Consider the following 20,350-nt stretch of genomic DNA (forward strand, 5'->3'; position numbering starts at 1 on the left):
TTTACTTCACATAAATGAACAACCTTTAGACTTACAAAAGGAGAAAATGTAAAACTATCAACAATACAATTATCTATTTACTTCATAATCTCTGTGTTACTCCTTAAACTTTTGATAAGAGATTTTGTTCTCAAAAGTTATTGGAAAAGGCATGATAATTTACTAAGTTGATTTGGTAAAACTCCATATATTTCGTTTCTCCATCGTATTTGTTCATTTTTCATATATTCTGTCACGACCCAACCCCGTAGGCCATGACTAGTGCCCGAGCTGGACACTCGTATACACCTGTTAACCACAATCATCTACAGCTAGCATAACAAGGATTTATATATAAAAAAAAAAAAAGGCAAGACGTTGCTTTAACATTGTCGCATATACGCATATCATAGCCACCTGTCTCCTGAGGAGTTACAACTTTCATATCAAATATATATATATATATATATATATATATATATATATATATATATATATATATATATATATATATATATATATATATATATATATCTACGCAAGCCGACAAGGCTGCCACTACGCACAACATCCCAAAACATATGCATAGATACGCAAGCCGACAAGGCTGCCATTACGAATGGGTACGCCCCAAACATAAGTCATAGTCATACAACGCAACAACAACTATATACAGACCCACAAAGATGTCCACAGACCTCTAAGAGTAACGACAATATCATATGACGGGACAGGGCCCCGCCGTACCCCGAATAAACACTTATATATACAATAAAAGGGAGTTATACCACAGGCTAGGCTCCAGAACAAAGGAGCAGTCCAAAATAGCTGAATAGGTACCCTAAGCTGACGGATCTCCAAAACGAGCGTTTGTACCTGCGGGCATGAACGCAGCCCCCCGAAGAAAGGGGGTCAGTACGGAATATGCACTGAGCATGTAAAGCATGAAATGTAGTAATAGACTCATAAGGAGACAAAGTATGTAGGACCCAATGCAACAATCAGAAATTCATAAAACTTGCCTTTGGACATATTTCATCTGTATCATTCTCATATCAATATCGTTATAGAGTTTTGTAATCAAAGTTGCAAAATCATTCTGTATATAACATATATAACGTGTCCCGGCCCTTTAATGAGGGACTCGGTAATTAAAATCATAGCATCATAAACATAAACATAGACGTGTCCCGGCCCTTTAATAAGGGACTCGGTAATAAGGAATATGCCCTTCTGGCCACCATCTCCATATCATCATGTCATCATATCATCATATACATATATATATAACGTGTCCCGGCCCTCTAGTGAGGGACTCGGTGATTAATATAGTAAATATGCGCACGAGAACGTGTCCTGGCCCGGGACTCAGTGAAGCATATAGCGGTAAGCACGAGCAGAATAAATAGCAACCACATATATGCAATTCATCGTTTGAGACTCAATGGACAAGCACTAACCAGCTCTAAAGTGTCAAAATAATATTCATATTCAGTTCTTTTTAAGTCTCATAACAAACTATAACAAGAAACGTTTCAGATTTCGTGTACATGTATCAACTTAACATGGTGTAGCTTTTGAAAGTCAAGTATGCCTCTATTTGTACAATTCTTTAAGAGTAGGAACTTCTATACATCATTCATTAGTCAATCATATAGTAGGCTTGTGAAAGTAGCATTAAGGAAATATAGAATCATAAGTCATGCATGGAACTAGAGAGTAGAATTTACCCCAAGGTTCATATCGTTTCATACTTACGTCTAGGACATGCCAAAAGAAAGAAAGAATAGGCTTTACATACCTGTCGACGACTATCCGTGAATCCTTTTTGCCTCGTCGCTCTTTTCGCCTATTTATATAAAAGTGACGCTATCGTTAGTAACTATATTTTCTAGTTTGCCATTCTATAGTTCATTCTCCTATAGGACCTATATTCCAGTCCATATATATTCTCTTTTAAGTTTTCTATTCTAACATTTTGGCGAAAATTCGGCAGCACTTCCCCTTATAGGTTCACCTATTCCAAATTTTCAATTGTGCTCCTGTAGACACAGAAATACCAACGACAATATATGGGCATACTTATCCTTCCAATTCCTTCAATTCAATACAATTTGACAATAAGGTCGTATCAACACAATTTCAACTTTAACTTTCCAATCTTTTTGCCATATAGTTCGGAGCAACAACAACTATAATTCTACTTAAAATTAACTATCATGTTTGATCAAAACAGCTCCTACTCACGGCCCAAAACAGCAACATAACATTACTATTTGCAATTTCTTGTGATCAACACATATCTATCAAGTTTACAAGAGCCACAACAACTTGCAATTGTCCAACTCCAACCAAAACAACAACAACACGTTTAGCAACATTGTTTTCATAATCGTAAGAAATTATATTAACAACATACTAATTTCTACAAACAGCCCATAACGACTTCGCTCCAATTTTTAACCATCAATATCCTCATTCTTATTTTAGAACCCATGACAACAACAATCAACATTCCAAATAAATTAGCCTATTCTTTTACATAAAACAGTCCACGGTTGGACTGTTTTCCCTACTCCCACACATATCATTTCTTTTACATCTTAATTCACATATTTACAATGCAACCAATACACCACAACGTCCATAACAATCAACAATTAAAGCATCACACAAAACAGTCCATTAACTTCCTAAATCAGCTCCTACACGGCTTCAACACAACCACATACAAAATTCCATAATTTTTATTCCTCTCATACACACTACCATATTCAAACCATTCTTAATACATGTACAGGAAATTCAAACATTACTTCACATAAGCCCTTCACACGGCTAACTTCAAATTTCAACAACAACATTCAATACCAACATGCACCATTTTATACATATTCACAATGCATCCAACTCATTCTAAATGTAAAAGAAATAACCAATTCTTACCTTGAATACTTGGCTCCAATTTGTGTCTTAAATTCTTATACTTGTTCTTGCTTTTCCACCTCTATCTCCTTGTCTTCTCCTTAGAATTTTATTAAGCTACAAACTGTTTTTTTTTTTTTTTTGTTAAACCTCAATCTGGCCGTGAGCAGCCATAGATGTCTTCTCGTTGTTCTTGAAAGCTGATTTTCAACAAATGAAGTTGGAAAGTGTCATTTGCACTATGCTTTATTTTATATATGGTTTCCCATCATGCTACACGTACTCCCCCTTATGTTGAGTCATCTTTGCACTTGTTTTTGTTAATTTTCAGATTTTGATTCCTTTATTTTTTTTATTTGTTTTATTCGGGTGGGGCCCACATGTCCCCTTAGGCTTAATTAATTAATGAAGTGATTAAATTTTAATCCCACTTAATAATCTAATCATAGTTAATTTACCCCTAATCTCCAATAATATTTTTTTTTTATATCAATAAATTTATAGGTAACTTGTGCATTGAAACAAAATCGGGAGTTAAAAGTCTCTACTTTGTACCTTAAAATAGTCTTGTCTTTAACTTGTCACGTTTAGTTTAAAACGTCCCAATGTATGAAAATATGGGATATAACATATTCATTTCGCATTTCTGAGATATTTATATACATCAGATCTATTGAACGAAACTTCAGATTCCTTAGTTACACCTGTGACAAAAGATGAACGTAACGTTAATTGTAACAACACAACATACCCAGTGTAATCTCACAAGTGGGGTTTGGGGATAATGTTAATTGTAAACAACTACAAAATATACCTTGAATATTATTCAGAGAAATTTGATGTGCATAACCCATAATCCTTTTACCCATCGTAGAAATCATGTACAAAATAAAAAAAAATAAAAAAAATCACAACTATGCTGGAGTATATATTCTTGTTAACTTCTTTTTTGAATTAGAGATAGGATAAGTACTTCATAAGTGATGGAATTGACTCATGGTCAAATTTGTTAGCAATTTGACCGTACATGAACTTCTGATGATATTAATTATGACACCTAATTAAACATCTTCATTTTTATTATATTAAATCTCATGTTGAGTATATTTTGTTAAACTTTGAATCTTCAATATTTTTCCAGTTAAAGAAGGTTACAGTACACCACCTTCTTTTTTTTTTTTTAACGTGCACCACTTTATAAAATATGTTGGAGAGCTTATTTTAATTATTCAAATTTCAGACATCTTTTATTTGTTTGTGCAGTCTAATGACACAAATATTTTTTAAATCGTGCAGATATGTTGAAAATATTATTTGAATTATTTAAAATTCAAAATAATTTTGTCACATCTTTTAAATTAACCTCAATGCAAAATACTCTTTTTATATAGGTGATTTATTTATTTATTTATTATTATTTAAGATTATTTGGATTATTTAAAATTCGTATGTTTAAGATTAGAATGCTTCATTTTTTAAGATAAAATGATAAAGAGTTCCATTAGGTTTAGATCACTTCTTCAAAATTCAAGCTTACCGAAACCTAATTCAATGAATTATCTTCTCATTAAATTTGAATATTTATATTTCAATTATATATCAATTCAAAATTTATATTACAATTTTTATTAACTTTGTCCTAAAATTGTCAAGTGGCTTGTTATTAGTTTGTCACTTGGCTTAACCACATTGCTTATAGCTCTCTTATTTTATATAGTAGTATTCATACCCGCGCAATGCGCGGCTAGTATTAAAAAATATTAGTCATAGCAAACTATAATCTGATTTGTTTGAGCATATTAGATGATATTTGTTTTTAGAAAATCTCGATTGTCTTCTTATTATTACATTAACTATTAATATCATCCAAAATATGTTAAACGACATTTTATTAGCCATTTGGTTTGGTGTCCTTGCCCACCCGTCATCACAACATATTTATACATACTTTCATAAATTTAATATAAATATCAAATGTGAGTAAATTTTTTCTCTCGTTATGTTACAATTTTCTCCCTCCATCAAGCTTCCACTGTACCCAAGGCTGAAAATCTTATATGGCTCTTCATTTGTCATCTCACTTTCCAAAGAGATGTTGATATATTTATTTTGTTAGGCAGTTCTCATCTTTCTATTTTTTTTTAATTTATAATTTATTTCTGTGTTTATAATAATAGTTTTGCATACCCAAATTAACCACCTAAATTGCCTATTACTGAAAAGTTGAAGAAAAGGAAAGAGACGGTATGCATATAAGTGATATAACCATAGCATTAAATGGAGTTACACTTATTAAAAGATTACATAGAGTTAAATTAAATAGAGAAATACATTTGTAGATCAAGAAAAGACAAATGCAAGTTGAAACCACAAATAATTTTGTTAACACCAACGGTAAATGATATCCCAATTATATGGAAATTTGGTAAATGAAAAGTTATTAAAAACGTAGTTTACAATACCCAATTATATAAAGGTCTATAATAGCACCAGAATCTATGTATTATGACACGGGATTGTTCATTTACTACTAATATTTTAGATTAGATAATTATGGAGATGTTCTTTTAAGCTTTGAAATTTTAAATAAGATATCTAATAATAATATAATTTTCCTTAAAGAGATTTATGATACATCAAACTTTAAACCTCATTAACTTAAAATTTGTAATATCTCATATTAATATAGACGCCAAGGGCATATTACGTTAGATAGATAAAAGCTCCACGTTCATATATACACAAATTACCTCATTAAGTATACAAAATCTATAACAACCATTTGTTCTGGAATAACCAATTATAATTGAAGCATAATAATTTGACGGGAAAAAAAAAACTAATGCGAATAATTCTAAAAATTCCAAAAATCTGATTTCTCTGCATTAAAATGAAAAATTGTTAGCGAGGTCTCTTTTTTCTAGTATAATAGGAGAAATAATTAAGCAATATGACATTTAATGCAGTAAAAGATTCACAAAGAAAAGACTTACGATATGATTTATCCGGAGAGATTGACGAAAAGTTCAAAACATGGAAGTAAGAACCTATTTAACATAAATGGTGGAGAAAATAATATCAATTAGAGTATAAACATTCACCACATGATATAGCCACAAAATAACCACCACCACTCCTCCACCCCCCCCCCCCCCCAAAAAAAAGTACTTATTTTTTCAATAAGTACTTATTTGAAAAAAAAAAGTGGAGTGTTTGGCCAAGCTTTTAAAAAAAAATAAGTGCTTTTGGGGAATAACAGAAGCAGTTTTTCAGAAGCAAAAAAAAATGTTTTTGCTCAAAAGCACTTTTGAGAAAAATACAAATAGAAACATTTTTTAAAAGCTTGACCAAACACTAATTGTTGTTCAAAAGTACTTTTATAATTAATTGGCCAAACACAAACTGATTTTTGCCAAAAGTGTTTTTTTGAAAAGTACTTTTTAAAAAAGTACTTATTAAAACAAAGTTACATTTACAATTTAAATTCAAATATTCTATCCATAGATTAAAAACTTTAACTTCCAATTCAAATTTATGTTATGACATAACTTAATAAGTAAACTTTGTCTTAAACTTTGTCTTTTGATCAAACATCTCCTTTTTTTTTTTTTTAAGAAGAAAAATTGATTTCTTTCATTCGTGGAGAAAAGTAGCCACTTAATATCATTGTAATTTTGAAAGAAAATAATAAAAGATACTTAAACATTCAAAATTCTAAAACATATATGCTTCAGTTTTATTCAATCTACCTTTTTCTAATTATTTATTAAATAAGGTTACTTGTACCAAAATAATAGATACAACTTTCTGAATACGCTAATCTATCTCTCTATATATATAAAGGGAAAAGAGATACATGTAATCATAATGAAAAAATAACTTAGTATTCGAAGAGAAAAATAAAAACAAACAGAATAATGTAACACAAATTAAGCTTTTATTTGCGCAGTGCTCCTAAAATAGTGGATAACGCCAAAAGTAATTCTTGTACATTCATAATATATTCAGTCATTCCTTCCACGAGTGATCTGGTGAATCTCCTTTATATATTTCGGTTATCTATCGTGGTTGTTCATTTTTCATATATTCATTTCGCATTTGTGAGATATTTGCATACATCATATCTATGGAAACTTCAGAATCCTTAGTTACATCTGTGACAAAAGATAAATGTTTAAAGTTAGTTGTAACAAAAAAAAAAAAAAAAACTAAATCAAGCATGTAAATATACGTTGGCAATTTGGTAAAACTCCTTTATATATTTCGATTCTCGATTATGCTTGTTTATGTTTCAAATATTCATTTCACATTTGTGAAAGATTTGTATATATTGTATCAATGGAAACTTCAGATCCCGTAGTTACATCTGTAACAAAAGATAATGTTATGTTAATTGTAAAATATATATATATATATATATATATATACCTTGATAATTATTCGGAGAATTTTGATGTACATAATCTATACTGTCTTTATGCATTTTAGAAAACCTATACGTCAAAAAACAAAATATAAGATATAAGCATACGAAAACTACAATCACATACTCATAAACATTATTTAAGTAGTTATTTAAAATTTAAATATACATTTTAAAAACATAGGATCCTAAGATCTATTTTGAGAAATCTTTATGCATCTGATGTTGTGATATCCTGATTGGCTAGCGTGCAAGAATTAACTAACTTTTTGTTGGTCAATTCCTATCAAGTGTCTGTGGCAAAAATTAAAAACAAAGCAATAGCATCAGAGGCTCTAATAATTCTCTGATTTCTACTCTAACATCTCTAAAACTGTACAAATAAAATTAGATATTGGCTGACAACATAGATATTCTCTGCCTCTTAGCATATTATTAACTTCCTAACGTATGAATAAATCATATCTTCAATTTCTTCTACTACATACCTTCAGGCTACCTCTATCAACAAATCAATTGCAGTAAACAAAATATACAATGAAACATGTATTAAACAAAAAGATCAACAATATAAAAATAAAGAAACAATATGAACAACTTCTTTCATTAAACCAAAGTAAATCTACTCACGTCAAATTGATAGCTGAAATGAAAATCCAAAATGAGTTAGTTGTTTGTGCCAATATTGAGTACCATATGAATATCCACTTATCAATTATAGAGTAAATAAAAGCTAAAAATTAACAATTAAATAACAATATCGAATTCCGTAAATTAAGCACATTTTACAACACTATTAAATAAGCAAGTTTCCTCCAAGAACCCTAGACCTACCAAAATTCAAATCAAATACGTCCTTGAAGGTAAGGTACTATTAGACCATATATATAGAGTTAGATGTAGATAAACATTAAGAATTATGATAATAATAATAAAGAATTATAAAGATATTTGTCTTCAAGTTTGGACTTATCCTTTCGGTGTTTGATTAATAATAACTCTTTTTGAAAAAGATATTTAAGTTTGATAAGTCCTAAAATTACGTTATTGTTAAAGATAAAGCTAAGAAATTGTAATCACTTAATTTTAAGCAGTAGGCATTAAATTCAATTTTTAAAACTTTATCAAAAGATTCATATATCAATTCAAAACTTTTATAACAATTTTTAAATTTTGTCCTAATTCTGATAAATTTATCCTAATTTGCAGATTACTCAAACTAAATTATATGGATTCACTGTAATAATTTTTAAATGTATAAACTTCAATTGTTTAGTACTGATTTGGATAGATACAAAGTTAAAACAACAAAGCAAATAAGAAGGAGAAGAGAAAAAAAATTCGTGGGTTGTTTATGAAGAATCAAACGTTATTTTACTACAAAAGGAAAATACTTTTACTTTAATTTTTTTAATTTTATATTTACTTTCACACGTATAGAATTTTGAAGCTAGATATTTATTTTTAGTAAATCATAACAAAATCATAACATCCGAGATAACTACGCTTGGTTTGCAAGATTTATCTTTCAATTTAAATTTGATAACTAATCAAATTTAGATGCTAATATTTTAGTTTGAAATGTTTATATTTGAATTCAAAAAAATTATTACATAACTTATTAGTTTTGTCTTAAAATTGCCAAGTGGCTTGTTATTAGCTTGCCACTTGGCTTAACCACATTGCTTGTGCCTCTTTTTTTTATATATATAGATGATGTCAAAATTTTATAACGTCATAACGTACGTATTTTTTTTAAGGAAAAATCATAAAATTGTGACAGATGGTGGGTGCATGTGTATAACTCATAATTACTTAATAATAGTAGTACTAGTTTTTCTGATTATGAAAAAGGAGAAAATGTCTTTTAATATAGAAAGATGTGAAACCTTGTAAAAATACTTTCAAAAAGACATTGTTTATTTGATTTGTTATATCTTAACCATAATTTTAAAAAATTAGTAGGTACTTAAAAAATTATGAAAGAACAAACAAAGAAATTAAAATTGAGTAGGAATTGGGTGTTGGATATGACCCGCTTTATAATCCATTTTAGTCTAAGTAATTTTTGAACGGATTAATGACCCGTCCAAATTTATCCCGACCCGCCCATTTGACACCCCTAATTTTTAGGTATATCACCTCACACAATAACTTCTATCATCTATCGCCTCACATAGAAGAGCTACTGACCATGCTATCCAAGAATATATCTCGCACTTTAGCAAAAAGAAAGGCAAGAACCCTAGTATGATCCTTAGGATTCACCTGGAAAAGGCTTTCGACATATTAGAATGGTCTTTCATCAAGGATACACTCATGTTCTTCAAGTTTCCAACCACAATTAGAAAACTCATCATGTCTTATGTGAGCTCACAATGGTACTAAACAATCTAACCCTATATCACCCTACTTGTTTATTCTTTGCATGGAAAGACTTTAGAGCTATTGACAATTGGTCAACAACAAGTCCGTAACCCCATCAGCATCAGCAGAAGTGATCCAAGAATTTTTCACTTGTTCTTTACTGATGACCTAAATCTAATTTCCAAAGCTATTCATAGTAACTGCCACAGAATTTCTTTGACTTCAACTCTAAATCTAGGTAAAAAATTAACCTTGACAAATCCAACGTCACTCTCAGCCAATTGTAGTGACAATGCTACTAAGAGCCTCTCAAATACTTTTATGATAAAAAAGGGTTCTAAACTTGGGAAGTACCTTGGTTTAGACACAATTTGCTCATTTCTCTTTGTGTTCGCCGGATCATAGCCTCTTTGACCACCGCCCATAGGTCGTGTTCATCTAATCTCCATTACCTGCAGCCTGAAGGCCAGATGTGTGTTGATGTTGAGTTGAGATAGGTTGCATGTGCTGTGGAGTTTGGTATTCAGATTGGGATTACCATCATTCTTTGTTTGAGGTTTGTCAAAATTTGTTGAAAGTTTTGGTAGGGAAGGGTAGTTATTGTCTCCTTCTGGGTTCGAATTAGTGCTATTGTTAGAGGCAGTGGAGGTCTGATTTTGGTGGTCATTGGTGGTAATTTGGTTTTTCTCCATGGTATTGGGTGTTTCTGTTGGTTGGTTGTGTTGGTTGTGGTGGTTGCAGGGGGAGGGAAGTTGAAGCTTGGGGATTTTGAGTTGTCGCACATTCATTGGTGGAGTCAGGTGGGTCTGGTGGTTAAAGGTAAGTGGAATCTTTTGTTGACATAAGCTTGTAGAGAGAAGTGAGAGAGAATATATTGTAGAGAGAGGTACTATGCCTATAAGTAAGTTTTCCTAATAACAAAGAAAGTACAACGTAACACAAGTATCAACACTGAGAAATGCCATATATAGAAAACTAATTCATGATTTGAATGGTTCCTTAGTATCATTTCAGCTAAAGTTGGCAGTGAACTCGTGGCAATACTAAATTTGAAATCCGAGCATCAATACTAAGGGGTCGTTTGGTAGGATGCATTAGAAAAAATAATGCATGCATTATTTTTTGTATTACTAATCCCTTATTTGGTATACTTTTTCAACTTATGTATAGCTAATACTTGTATTAGTTATACACTCTATTTGGTATTATCTTATATATAGTTAATACATAGCAAATCATGGTACTACACTACAAGAAAAATGGCCTTTAAGGAAGGGAAATCTGGTCCCTAAAAGTTCAAATCTGGTCCCAAAAGGGGCAATTACGACGGGAAAAAGCTGGTCGCCACCCGTCGTAATAGCCTCCGCCGCTAAAGATCAACCGCGACGGGTTCGATAATCTGGTCGTTAAAAGTCTTCTGAGAGAGGTAATATATCTGGTCGTTAAAAACTTTTAGAGACTACATATCTCGTCCCTAATGGATGATTAATATCATCATAAATAAATAATTTCCGGTCGTTAAAACTTTTTAGGGACCAAATGTTACTGGTCCTAGATTATCTTTAGAGACGAGCATTTACTGGTGTTTATTTACAATAATTGTACTAATTTTCACAACCGTATTTCTGGTCTCTTATTGACCACAAGTCGTCCCGAAAGCTCGATGTCACAAAAAAAAATATTTTATCAATAAATATCGGATTCCTACTAAAACATCTAGATACAAAAGCATTATATATATAAAGAGGAAGATAGAGTTATTAATTACAGTAAAATTGTTAACATCCCATGATGTTAGTTTCAATATTTGCTCGACACCTTAACAAAAAAACATTGCTAACACTCGAGCTAGACTACGATAGCGAGTGCAAACATTCCTAGCAAAATAATGAGCTTGTGCATCTTCTAAACTTCCATCTTGACTTGTCAAATTCAATCTTCAAAACCTATAAGTACAAAATTTTGGAAAGACTTGAATAACTATTAGTAAGATAAGATATATAAATTCTACACTAGTAGTAGTTATACCGCTTACCCCAAAAGCAATCTAATAAATTCATTAGGTGTTATCCAGCAAAATCATCAAGGCTGCAAGAGTATAAGAAAAATTAATTAGAAAAGTTTCGGGATGCATTAACCAAGAATCAAAGTCTATTTTAAAACGCAACTAAAACAATAACTGTGACAAGCTTAATGGAAGTGTTTAAACTTAAGGAGTTGTTTCCCGTGGCAAAGTTAGAAATATAAAGAAAAAACCTTGACGGCTTTCGGCCTTTCATGGCCTCTTAGGCCACCGAGCAGCAATGGTATTATCCTATGCGTACATTGAAGTGGGATCCTTGGTTTAATCATGAGGAAGAGACTACTATAACCATTGCATGGATCTCGTTTCCAACCCTAGCACCTAATTATTTTGGCCAATCTCAGCTCTTTTCTATGGCAGCAGCAATAGGGAAGCCTTTGAAGTTGGATATGGCTACTAAGAATAAGACAAGGCCAAGTTGTGCTAGAGTAGAGTTAGAAGTTGACTTGCTTGTTAATCATCCTAAAAGGGTACAGATTCAGGTTATTCCTAATACAACTGGTGCAATCAAGGGCTAAATGGGTGAGAAATTTGCAAGTAGTAGCAACAACAGGAGGTATTCTTAAGGCAATTACTCAGCAACAACAACAACAACAACAACAACAACAAGGTATTCTTGCAAAGCCTCAAAATAATTTACCAGTGGAAATACCATCTATTATATGTTCCCAACTAAAAAAAATTCCATCGATTGTAGGTGTTAATTCTTTTTAACTTCCACTAAAGTCTCTTGTAAATCAAGAAGTATTCCAAATCAAGTGAGACTTTGAACTCTTTCTGGTTCCAAACCTAAAAGGGTACAGATTCAGGTTATTCCTAATACTATCAAGTAATTTACATATTTAGTATACCAAACATACATGTTTTTCAATTGCTTCAGGTTCAACAAGCTTGTTATCTTTCTTACGAGTCTCAAAGAAAACAGTCCCCAAATCTGGTGGATTGCCATATTTCCCGCCCTTTACATCAAAAGCAAACATGTCAAATAACATCTCATAAATATTTCCTCTAGGAAAATAGAAATTTTATGATAATACCTTTTGATAAATAATCTCTCGAATAGGCTTGCTACCAATATGATGAGGCATCTTCAACTTAGCTCTATTTGCTGCATTCCTGTTGCTTCTCGCCTATATGTGTGAAATAATAAAGCTTAGATGTAATAATTGTAATAAGCTTAAAAAATATACATAGATTAGTTTTCAAGTATAGTGGAAAAAAGACATCTAGTGCTACAGAGGGGAATTAGGGAAATCATCAGAACATGTAGAATAAACAACTGCATTGAAAAACGTTATTCTAGAGTCTTTTCATGTTGCTGTATTGCACACTGAAATAAATAACATAGCTGTTTTGCCATTCAATTCTACCGAGACTAGCCCTAAAGAGCAGTTTTTTGATGTACCACTCTACTACTCATTTTACTTGAGGCGTATTTCAACCACAACAGCCATTAAGGATAGACAATGACAATACATACGGAACTCATGGCAGGTGTGACCTCCAACATTCAGGGCGTATCTCGTTCCGTATTTGCAAACGAGATACTTTAACCTACGTCTTCGGCTTCAACATATATTAACTAGATAGAAGTTTCAAGTGTAAAATTGTTTTCTTAGTTACTGGTTTTTGAGAAGTCTACAGTGCCAAAGGGAACAGCCCTAAGTCGGCTGTGGACAGGTAGTTCTATAAGTAACCATGCTTCAACAACAGTGTGAGGGCAGCTTTTTAATACACATTATGAAGAATCAGATGAGCATCAGAGGTTGTGGAAGTAAGAACCTACTTTGATCTATAACATTGAATAACTTGATACAGGAAACTAATATGTCCCAGTCACGCTCATTACACCAAAAGGGGAATAGGCTATTCATGCATCCGACTTTTGTCTGCACCTGTAGGAAGAGAAGGCACATGGATGCAGAAAAGGTAACCAATATTACGGTAATACATGTCCTTCGATGGCAATGATAAGATATAGATATTCACATCTATTACAGCACAAACAAACAGGAGGTAACATTCTCCACCATACAGAATAGAATGAAAACTGCCATTGAACTTACATTAGAAGGGAATCTTGGTGTTTCACCCACGGGAAGTATATATATGTCCATTTCTGGGTTGTGGTCCGGAATAGTTTGGGTGTATATCTTCTGATCAGCAGGAATTGCATCATCAACCTTTCTAATGGCAACAAAACTAGCCTTGCACAGAGGGCATGTTGAAACTTTTCTGCTTGATGCCTATGATGATGACATTGTGGAAAGTAAATATCAATTGCAACAATAAAGAAACATCCAAGAATCAGAAGCTGCACTTGCATGCACAGATGAAATTATAACATCTCATCACGATGACATGCCAAAATTGGAAATGAAAAGAAAAATTCCACCAAACAAAATTGAAAAGACAGATAGGAAGATTTACCATATGATTGGCCCACGTCTGGATGCATGAGAAACAAAAACGATGACCACAGGGAAGCGCCCCCCTGGATGAACTAAAATCTGTCCAACATATGACACAGGATAATGCGGTTGATGTAGACAATTTGCACATATTATCACTCTCATTTTGGACCCCATCAACAGCTGGGCATGGCTCTTGTTGATTTCCAGTGAGGTTAGACAAGGCACCTTCGACATGTAAACTCTGATCACCATTAACAAGAAGTCTGTTGACTTCAGTTTCCTCAATACCATCTAGGTCTATGCTACTTGGCTTCGACTCATAGTAGCTAAAACAAGATCCATGCCTGTTGTTCACAGAGATTTCAGGCATTTCAACATCCAAGTTGTAAAATTGAGCTGAAGATTCAGGTTCCTGATGAGCTGGTATTCGGGATTTCTGTTTATCTGAACCCGGAATAATATCCACAAGATCCCCATAATTGTTCTTCTTCACCAATCTACGACTTCTGCGAGAAGTTTCTGAAAATTCAGAACTTCTCTTCTTGGGTTTAAGCGATGCTGAAGAGGGAAAATTCAGTTCTATAATCTACACCCAAAAAAAAAAAAAAAGGACAAGAAGAGTATCAATTAAAGTTTGGAAAGTAATGCATCAAATAATGACAGTCATAATTGTTATTACCTCTGTCCTATGTGAGCCTTGTAACGAGTGCTCATCAGAACAATATTTGCTGTTGGAGGGGTGATCCTTGTTCGTAATATTGGCATTTGATTTCCTCCTTGGTCTATCCTTGTGCTTACCCATCACAGGAAACAAATTCTGCAGCCAGTGCCATACAAGCAAGAAATGAAGTTGTGTTTTATAATGGTTTTATATAGATATGTTTCAGCACACATTTTACAGTACAATATATATCCAATAACTAGAGTCATGGAGAAGTTTGGACGAACATTTCTATAAAGTAATATTTTAAATCGGAATGCAATTTAAGAGTACATATACACATTTGAATTAAACTGAATCAACGTGTTGTTTTCCTTGATTACCAAAATTGAGGTGCTAGTTCGATGAAAATTCTTCCAATTATTTTATTTTAGATTTGACAACTGACCTTCAGCTCCTTTTAGTGAAAGAAGAAAAAGAACTTTTTGTCTACTGCTCAATCAGACCAAAATCAACACCTAACTTGAAACTTGTATGAGCCATTTGAAATAGATGGAACAAATTAAAGTAAGAACATCTCTATTCAAAAACACAAATCCATTTTATGTGAAAATTTCAGAGCAAGAGACTGCAGTAACCAGCCATATAAAGGCCAACAATTTAAAGTTCTGAGCAAGAAAGCCATTAAGATGGTGGATAATTGGGTCCAAGTATACAGGCAAGAGAAACGAAAAGCAAAGAAAAAGAATAAAGGAAACTAGTTTGTTTTCAGAAAACTAAGGAGAAAGGAAATAAATGAAGAACAACATAGAGTTAGTTGTTCCAGGTAGCTACTATTTTAAGAATGCAAAGGTGCTTTTAAGGAGTTAACTGAGTACACAATTTACAAGGATGTTGAGCTGCTACCACTAGACCGGTCTCCTATTTTATATTACATAGCACTTTGTTATAAACTGTTTGAGTTGTTGCCATCCCTACCTACATTATTTGACCACTGCATTTGTTAATTCTCATCTGTCTGACTGAAAGAGCCCCGTATTTCACGACACATTGAGACATGTATTAAAATCGGAAGGGCACAAGAGCTTCCAGATTAAGCACATACTGAAGTGAGGTTGGTGCATGATCAACTTCGACCTACACTGCACTAACTCTTTTTGATAAATGACATAGATTACAATAGTTACTAGCCAAGGCATACAACATCTACGACATGCATCAATAAAAAATTGTACTAGACGAAAGTTAGCTATAGGATGAAGTTTGCACTGCAAAAGTTGAAACATATATCCAGGAACAGCAGGTTAACGTGGTTCAATTGACAACCCAAAGGCACATCTTTGAGCTTGAACTTTTAAATAAATGCACTTTGAACTACCCACGAGTTCAATAAATGAAAATGATAAAGAGAATTGACGAAAAATGAATGCACCTCTTTTAACAAAGTTGAATCCGTCCAAGAGTTGAAATCCTCTTTAGATTCAATATGAATAGCTTGTTCTTTGGAGTGATTCGATTGTATAGTTTCTCTAAAAAGTGTATTATCCAACATTAACGGCCCCACCTCTTGGCCGCTGCAAATAAAATGCCAAGGGATAAGACTCCAGCTGTAGGACTGGAGATATAATTGATAGTAAGCAAGCTATACAACCAACTTTCAGATGAGCAATACAGTAGCTATCAGACAGGCAAGTTACAAAGAAAGAAATTGCTACATTCTGCTAATAAATCAAATGTTTGGTTAACAAATTATAAGATATTTCGGTCTGATGTACTTCAGAAGTAAGAAATAGGAATGAAGAAATAGGAATGACTGTTACAAGCTAAATTTTCTGTCTTGAGAAGAATGAATGAAATAATACTGCAGATGGATTTTCAAGAGAAATCTGAAAAGGATAATGTAGTCATGCATATACATTTTCTCTTTTGAAATTTATAAGCGCAAACGATATTGATTAGCTAAATTTTTGTCTTTTCTTGATTCACAGCCATTAGATGACTAAACAGAAATATTTATGTCAGTAGACATCTGGAAGCATAAAGATCTCATCAAGTAAATAGCATCAGCAGAACATGACATTTTAGTCCAAAAGTAATACAGATTTAATTGGGAGAAAAAACATACTTATTTAAACTTTTTGAGTTTATTGCTTAACTTGATCAGTGGATGGAGGCAATGGACTATCAAATTGCATATACTCTTTCTCAAGAACCATGGAATTTTTATGTATCATTCCCATTCCTTGACTAGCAGACACTGTAGAGTTTTTAAGACCTTGTCCTCGTCCCATCCCTGTAGCACATGAGGAAAATAAATCATATTAGTAAAAGCTTTGAAATTCAGTTTAAGTTATATAATATATATGCAATTAAAAACCACAACAGATTTAATTTGGAGAAAATACATACTTATTTCAACTTTTTTGGTATATTGCTTAACTTGATCAGCAGATGGAAGCAATGGACTATCAAATTGCATATACTCTTTCTCAAGAACCATGGAATTTTTATGTATCATTCCCATTCCTTGACTAGCAGACCTCGTAGAGCTTTTAAGCCCTTGTCCTCGTCCCTTCCCTATAGCACCTGAGGAAAAGAAATCATAATACTAATACTTAAGCATTTAAATTCAGTAACGCAAATTAAAACAGTAGATTAATAAAAATTCTTACTTGTTTCAATTTCTTGGATGTATTGCTTAACTATATCACTAGATTGAGGAAATAAACTATTAGTTGGCATATTCTCTTTCTCAATCAAAGATCTAAGCCCTCCTCGTCCTCGTCCCTTTCCTATAGCACCTATAGCACCTGGCGCAACGAATGCTTATCTGGTAGTAGTCTTCATAGTTGATCCCACCTCATTTTCAGTCTTTGATGGTTTCATATTGAACCTGCAAACAGCCAAAGTAAAAAAAACAATAAGAGAAAATGTGTGACAATGTAGTAATAAAAGAAAAGTTCCATCAGAATGTGTAACAATGCACTAATTCATAAAGAGATACTTCACCTCATTAGTTCTATCCTTAAATAGTACTGCTTGTTGGTGGTTGATGTGATATCATGAATCCCTAAATTATTAAAATGTATCAGGTTTCATACTCCCTGCTATTTCTTTTTTCTTAAAAGACACGCACCCATATTTCTCTTGCTTAGTTATATGGAAGAACAATATGTATGAATACACTGGTAGTTGTATATTTGACATTACTTGGCTCATAAACCAACTTCTCCCCATAGTTCAGTATGCTACTCTCAGTCTGAAACTAATACATGAAGAAAGAACCCCAAACATTAATAAACATACACCAACATATTCATCTCATTACATAACATTACCCTTGCCATTGAGTAGCAAAACAGTGATTTACATGTTCTATCGGCTATATGTCCAAACTCCAAAATATTATTTTAAGGATTAATGTTTATTATAATACTAGAAAATTAGAATTTGACCATGTACTCTTAACCTCCTCATTCTTTTTAAAACAACGAGAGTAGTTTTTACAATTAATAGTAATTTGAAATTTGTCAAGAAAATGGAAAATGGAAGCTACATAGTTCTTCAATAACATATAAAATGCAAGAAAGGAATAATTTTTTCTTGTTTTAACTTTGATGTTATACTAATTAGAGCTAACAGCAGCAGCGACGTCCTACTCTTCGAAATCCTTCAAATAGTTGTGATTATTCAATCGTTCCAATTTACAAATTGTACCTTCTCTTTAGAACTAATGGTTTTGTGATTGCTGTTAAAGCTAACTTATGTGATGGATTTACAGATGCTCATAGTGGAGGTAGAAATTTATTTAAGTTTGGCCATAAAAGTTAAATTCACATATTTGGTTAGGCCTTGCTTCAAAACACGGGTTCCATAACTTTTTCAATTTTTTTTTCCTATCGAGAGTGAAAGAGTTGAACACAGCGAAAGGGAATTGCTAGCTTCCATATGCTATTATTTCTAGGTATGCTAAATACAAATGACAATAGAGATTAGATAGGCCATGAGGTATAAATGAATTTAGTCGAAACCTTTACAGATGTAAAATAAGAAAAATTGCAATAGAAGTAACAAGACAAGTCCCTATGTGGCTCGGAAAATCTCAACACTGAAAAGGTCTTACTGATCCTAGCACATACCCATAAAATAGATAGCACAAATTATCAAAAACTAAACAAAGAGACATTCATACAACCAAAATAAGCACACAAATCCAACTCGGCTTGTACAAAGCTATAAAACGAAATCAAGATTGAGTCTTAAAATAGAAATAAAAGTTTTTTTTGTATCATAAACACATACCCAAAAGAATAAACTCAAAAATTCAACTGGGTACATACACAAAACATGAAATAGAATCAGAAGATTAAGTTTTAAAATAGAAATAGCGGGGTTTTCACCTCATAAACACAGATCCAAAACAATAAGCTCAAAAATTCAACTTGGAGCATATACAAAACATTGAAACTGAGTCAAAATATTGAGTGTTTACCTTTCTGATTTTAAACAAAGAAGTAATAGACAAATAGCACAAATTATAGAAAATAAAATGAAGAGGGAGAAGAATCTATAATACCTTGAGAGGTTTTTGATGAACAAGAGAAGAATCTGAGGAGATGCGAAATTAATTGGTAGAACTAGGGCAGAGCAGATGATGGGAGCGATGTGTAGAAACTAGGTGTGTTTGTGTTTTCAGAAGAGAGTTTGATTAATATTTGGAATTTTTTATTTCAGTATATACAGCTCAATTGGTTTTGGCGCCTTAGTTTTTGGTGAAAACATAAGTTTTTATTTCACTACACTTGATTTGGCGCCAGATTCTTGAGAAAATAGTAGTCTTTTAGTATTTTAATATTATATTTGTTGGCATCTATCCCTTTCATGGCCCATAAATTACAATTTGGGACCAGTTACAAAATTCTTTTGAGACTAGATTTAGTCCCGTCGCAATAAAATGTAGAATTCAGGATCGGAATAAAATTTCATCCCAAAAAATGTACTTTTAGAGACGGGATTATTAACTCGTCCCTAAATGTTGGTCGCAGATAAGCCTTTTTCTCCATTACCTGCAGCCTGAAGGCCAGATGTGTGTTGATGTTGAGTTGAGATAGGTTGCATGTGCTGTGGAGTTTGGTATTCAGATTGGGATTACCATCCTTCTTTGTTTGAGGTTTGTCAAAATTTGTTGAAAGTTTTGGTAGGGAAGGGTAGTTATTGTCTCCTTCTGGGTTCGAATTAGTGCTATTGTTAGAGGCAGTGGAGGTCTGATTTTGGTGGTCATTGGTGGTAATTTGGTTTTTCTCCATGGTATTGGGTGTTTCTGTTGGTTGGTTGTGTTGGTTGTGGTGGTTGCAGGGGGAGGGAAGTTGAAGCTTAGGGATTTTGAGTTGTCGCACATTCATTGGTGGAGTCAGGTGGGTCTGGCGGTTAAAGGTAAGTGGAATCTTTTGTTGACATAAGCTTGTAGAGAGAAGTGAGAGAGAATATATTGTAGAGAG

The 20,350-nt window shown here is 32.7% G+C and overlaps 1 protein-coding gene and 1 long non-coding RNA gene across 8 annotated transcripts; both read right to left on the bottom strand.

The window, feature by feature from the left end:
• Nucleotides 1-513: 513 nt before the first annotated feature.
• On the bottom strand, nt 514-4,146 carry LOC132615010 (uncharacterized). The gene is made up of 3 exons (XR_009572524.1): nt 2,926-4,146; nt 1,781-1,828; nt 514-855 (listed from the first exon to the last, which is right to left on the bottom strand). It is a non-coding gene; the product is annotated as an uncharacterized LOC132615010 (long non-coding RNA).
• Nucleotides 4,147-11,411: 7,265 nt separating this feature from the next.
• Nucleotides 11,412-19,665, bottom strand: LOC132615354 (RING finger protein mug145-like). Of its 7 annotated transcripts, XM_060329948.1 has the most exons (12): nt 19,429-19,664; nt 17,525-17,745; nt 17,262-17,438; nt 16,978-17,145; nt 16,285-16,426; nt 14,871-15,008; nt 14,208-14,777; nt 13,844-14,023; nt 12,815-12,907; nt 12,638-12,736; nt 11,730-11,782; nt 11,412-11,640 (listed from the first exon to the last, which is right to left on the bottom strand). In XM_060329948.1, exons 5-11 carry the CDS (start codon nt 16,402-16,404, stop codon nt 11,777-11,779), a joined length of 1,206 nt encoding a protein of 401 aa, XP_060185931.1. In that variant the 5' UTR covers nt 16,405-16,426; nt 16,978-17,145; nt 17,262-17,438; nt 17,525-17,745; nt 19,429-19,664; the 3' UTR covers nt 11,412-11,640; nt 11,730-11,776. The 7 variants fall into 7 exon arrangements, with proteins under 7 accessions (XP_060185931.1, XP_060185932.1, XP_060185930.1 ...); XM_060329949.1 differs by lacking the exon at nt 12,638-12,736 and having other exon boundaries at nt 19,429-19,662; XM_060329947.1 differs by lacking the exons at nt 11,412-11,640; nt 11,730-11,782 and adding an exon at nt 17,862-17,922 and having other exon boundaries at nt 11,789-12,736; nt 19,429-19,665.
• Between the last annotated feature and the right edge of the window lie 685 nt (nt 19,666-20,350).

The sequence above is a fragment of the Lycium barbarum genome, chromosome 10 (genome assembly GCF_019175385.1).
Source record: "Lycium barbarum isolate Lr01 chromosome 10, ASM1917538v2, whole genome shotgun sequence".
Lineage (NCBI taxonomy): Eukaryota > Viridiplantae > Streptophyta > Magnoliopsida > Solanales > Solanaceae > Lycium > Lycium barbarum.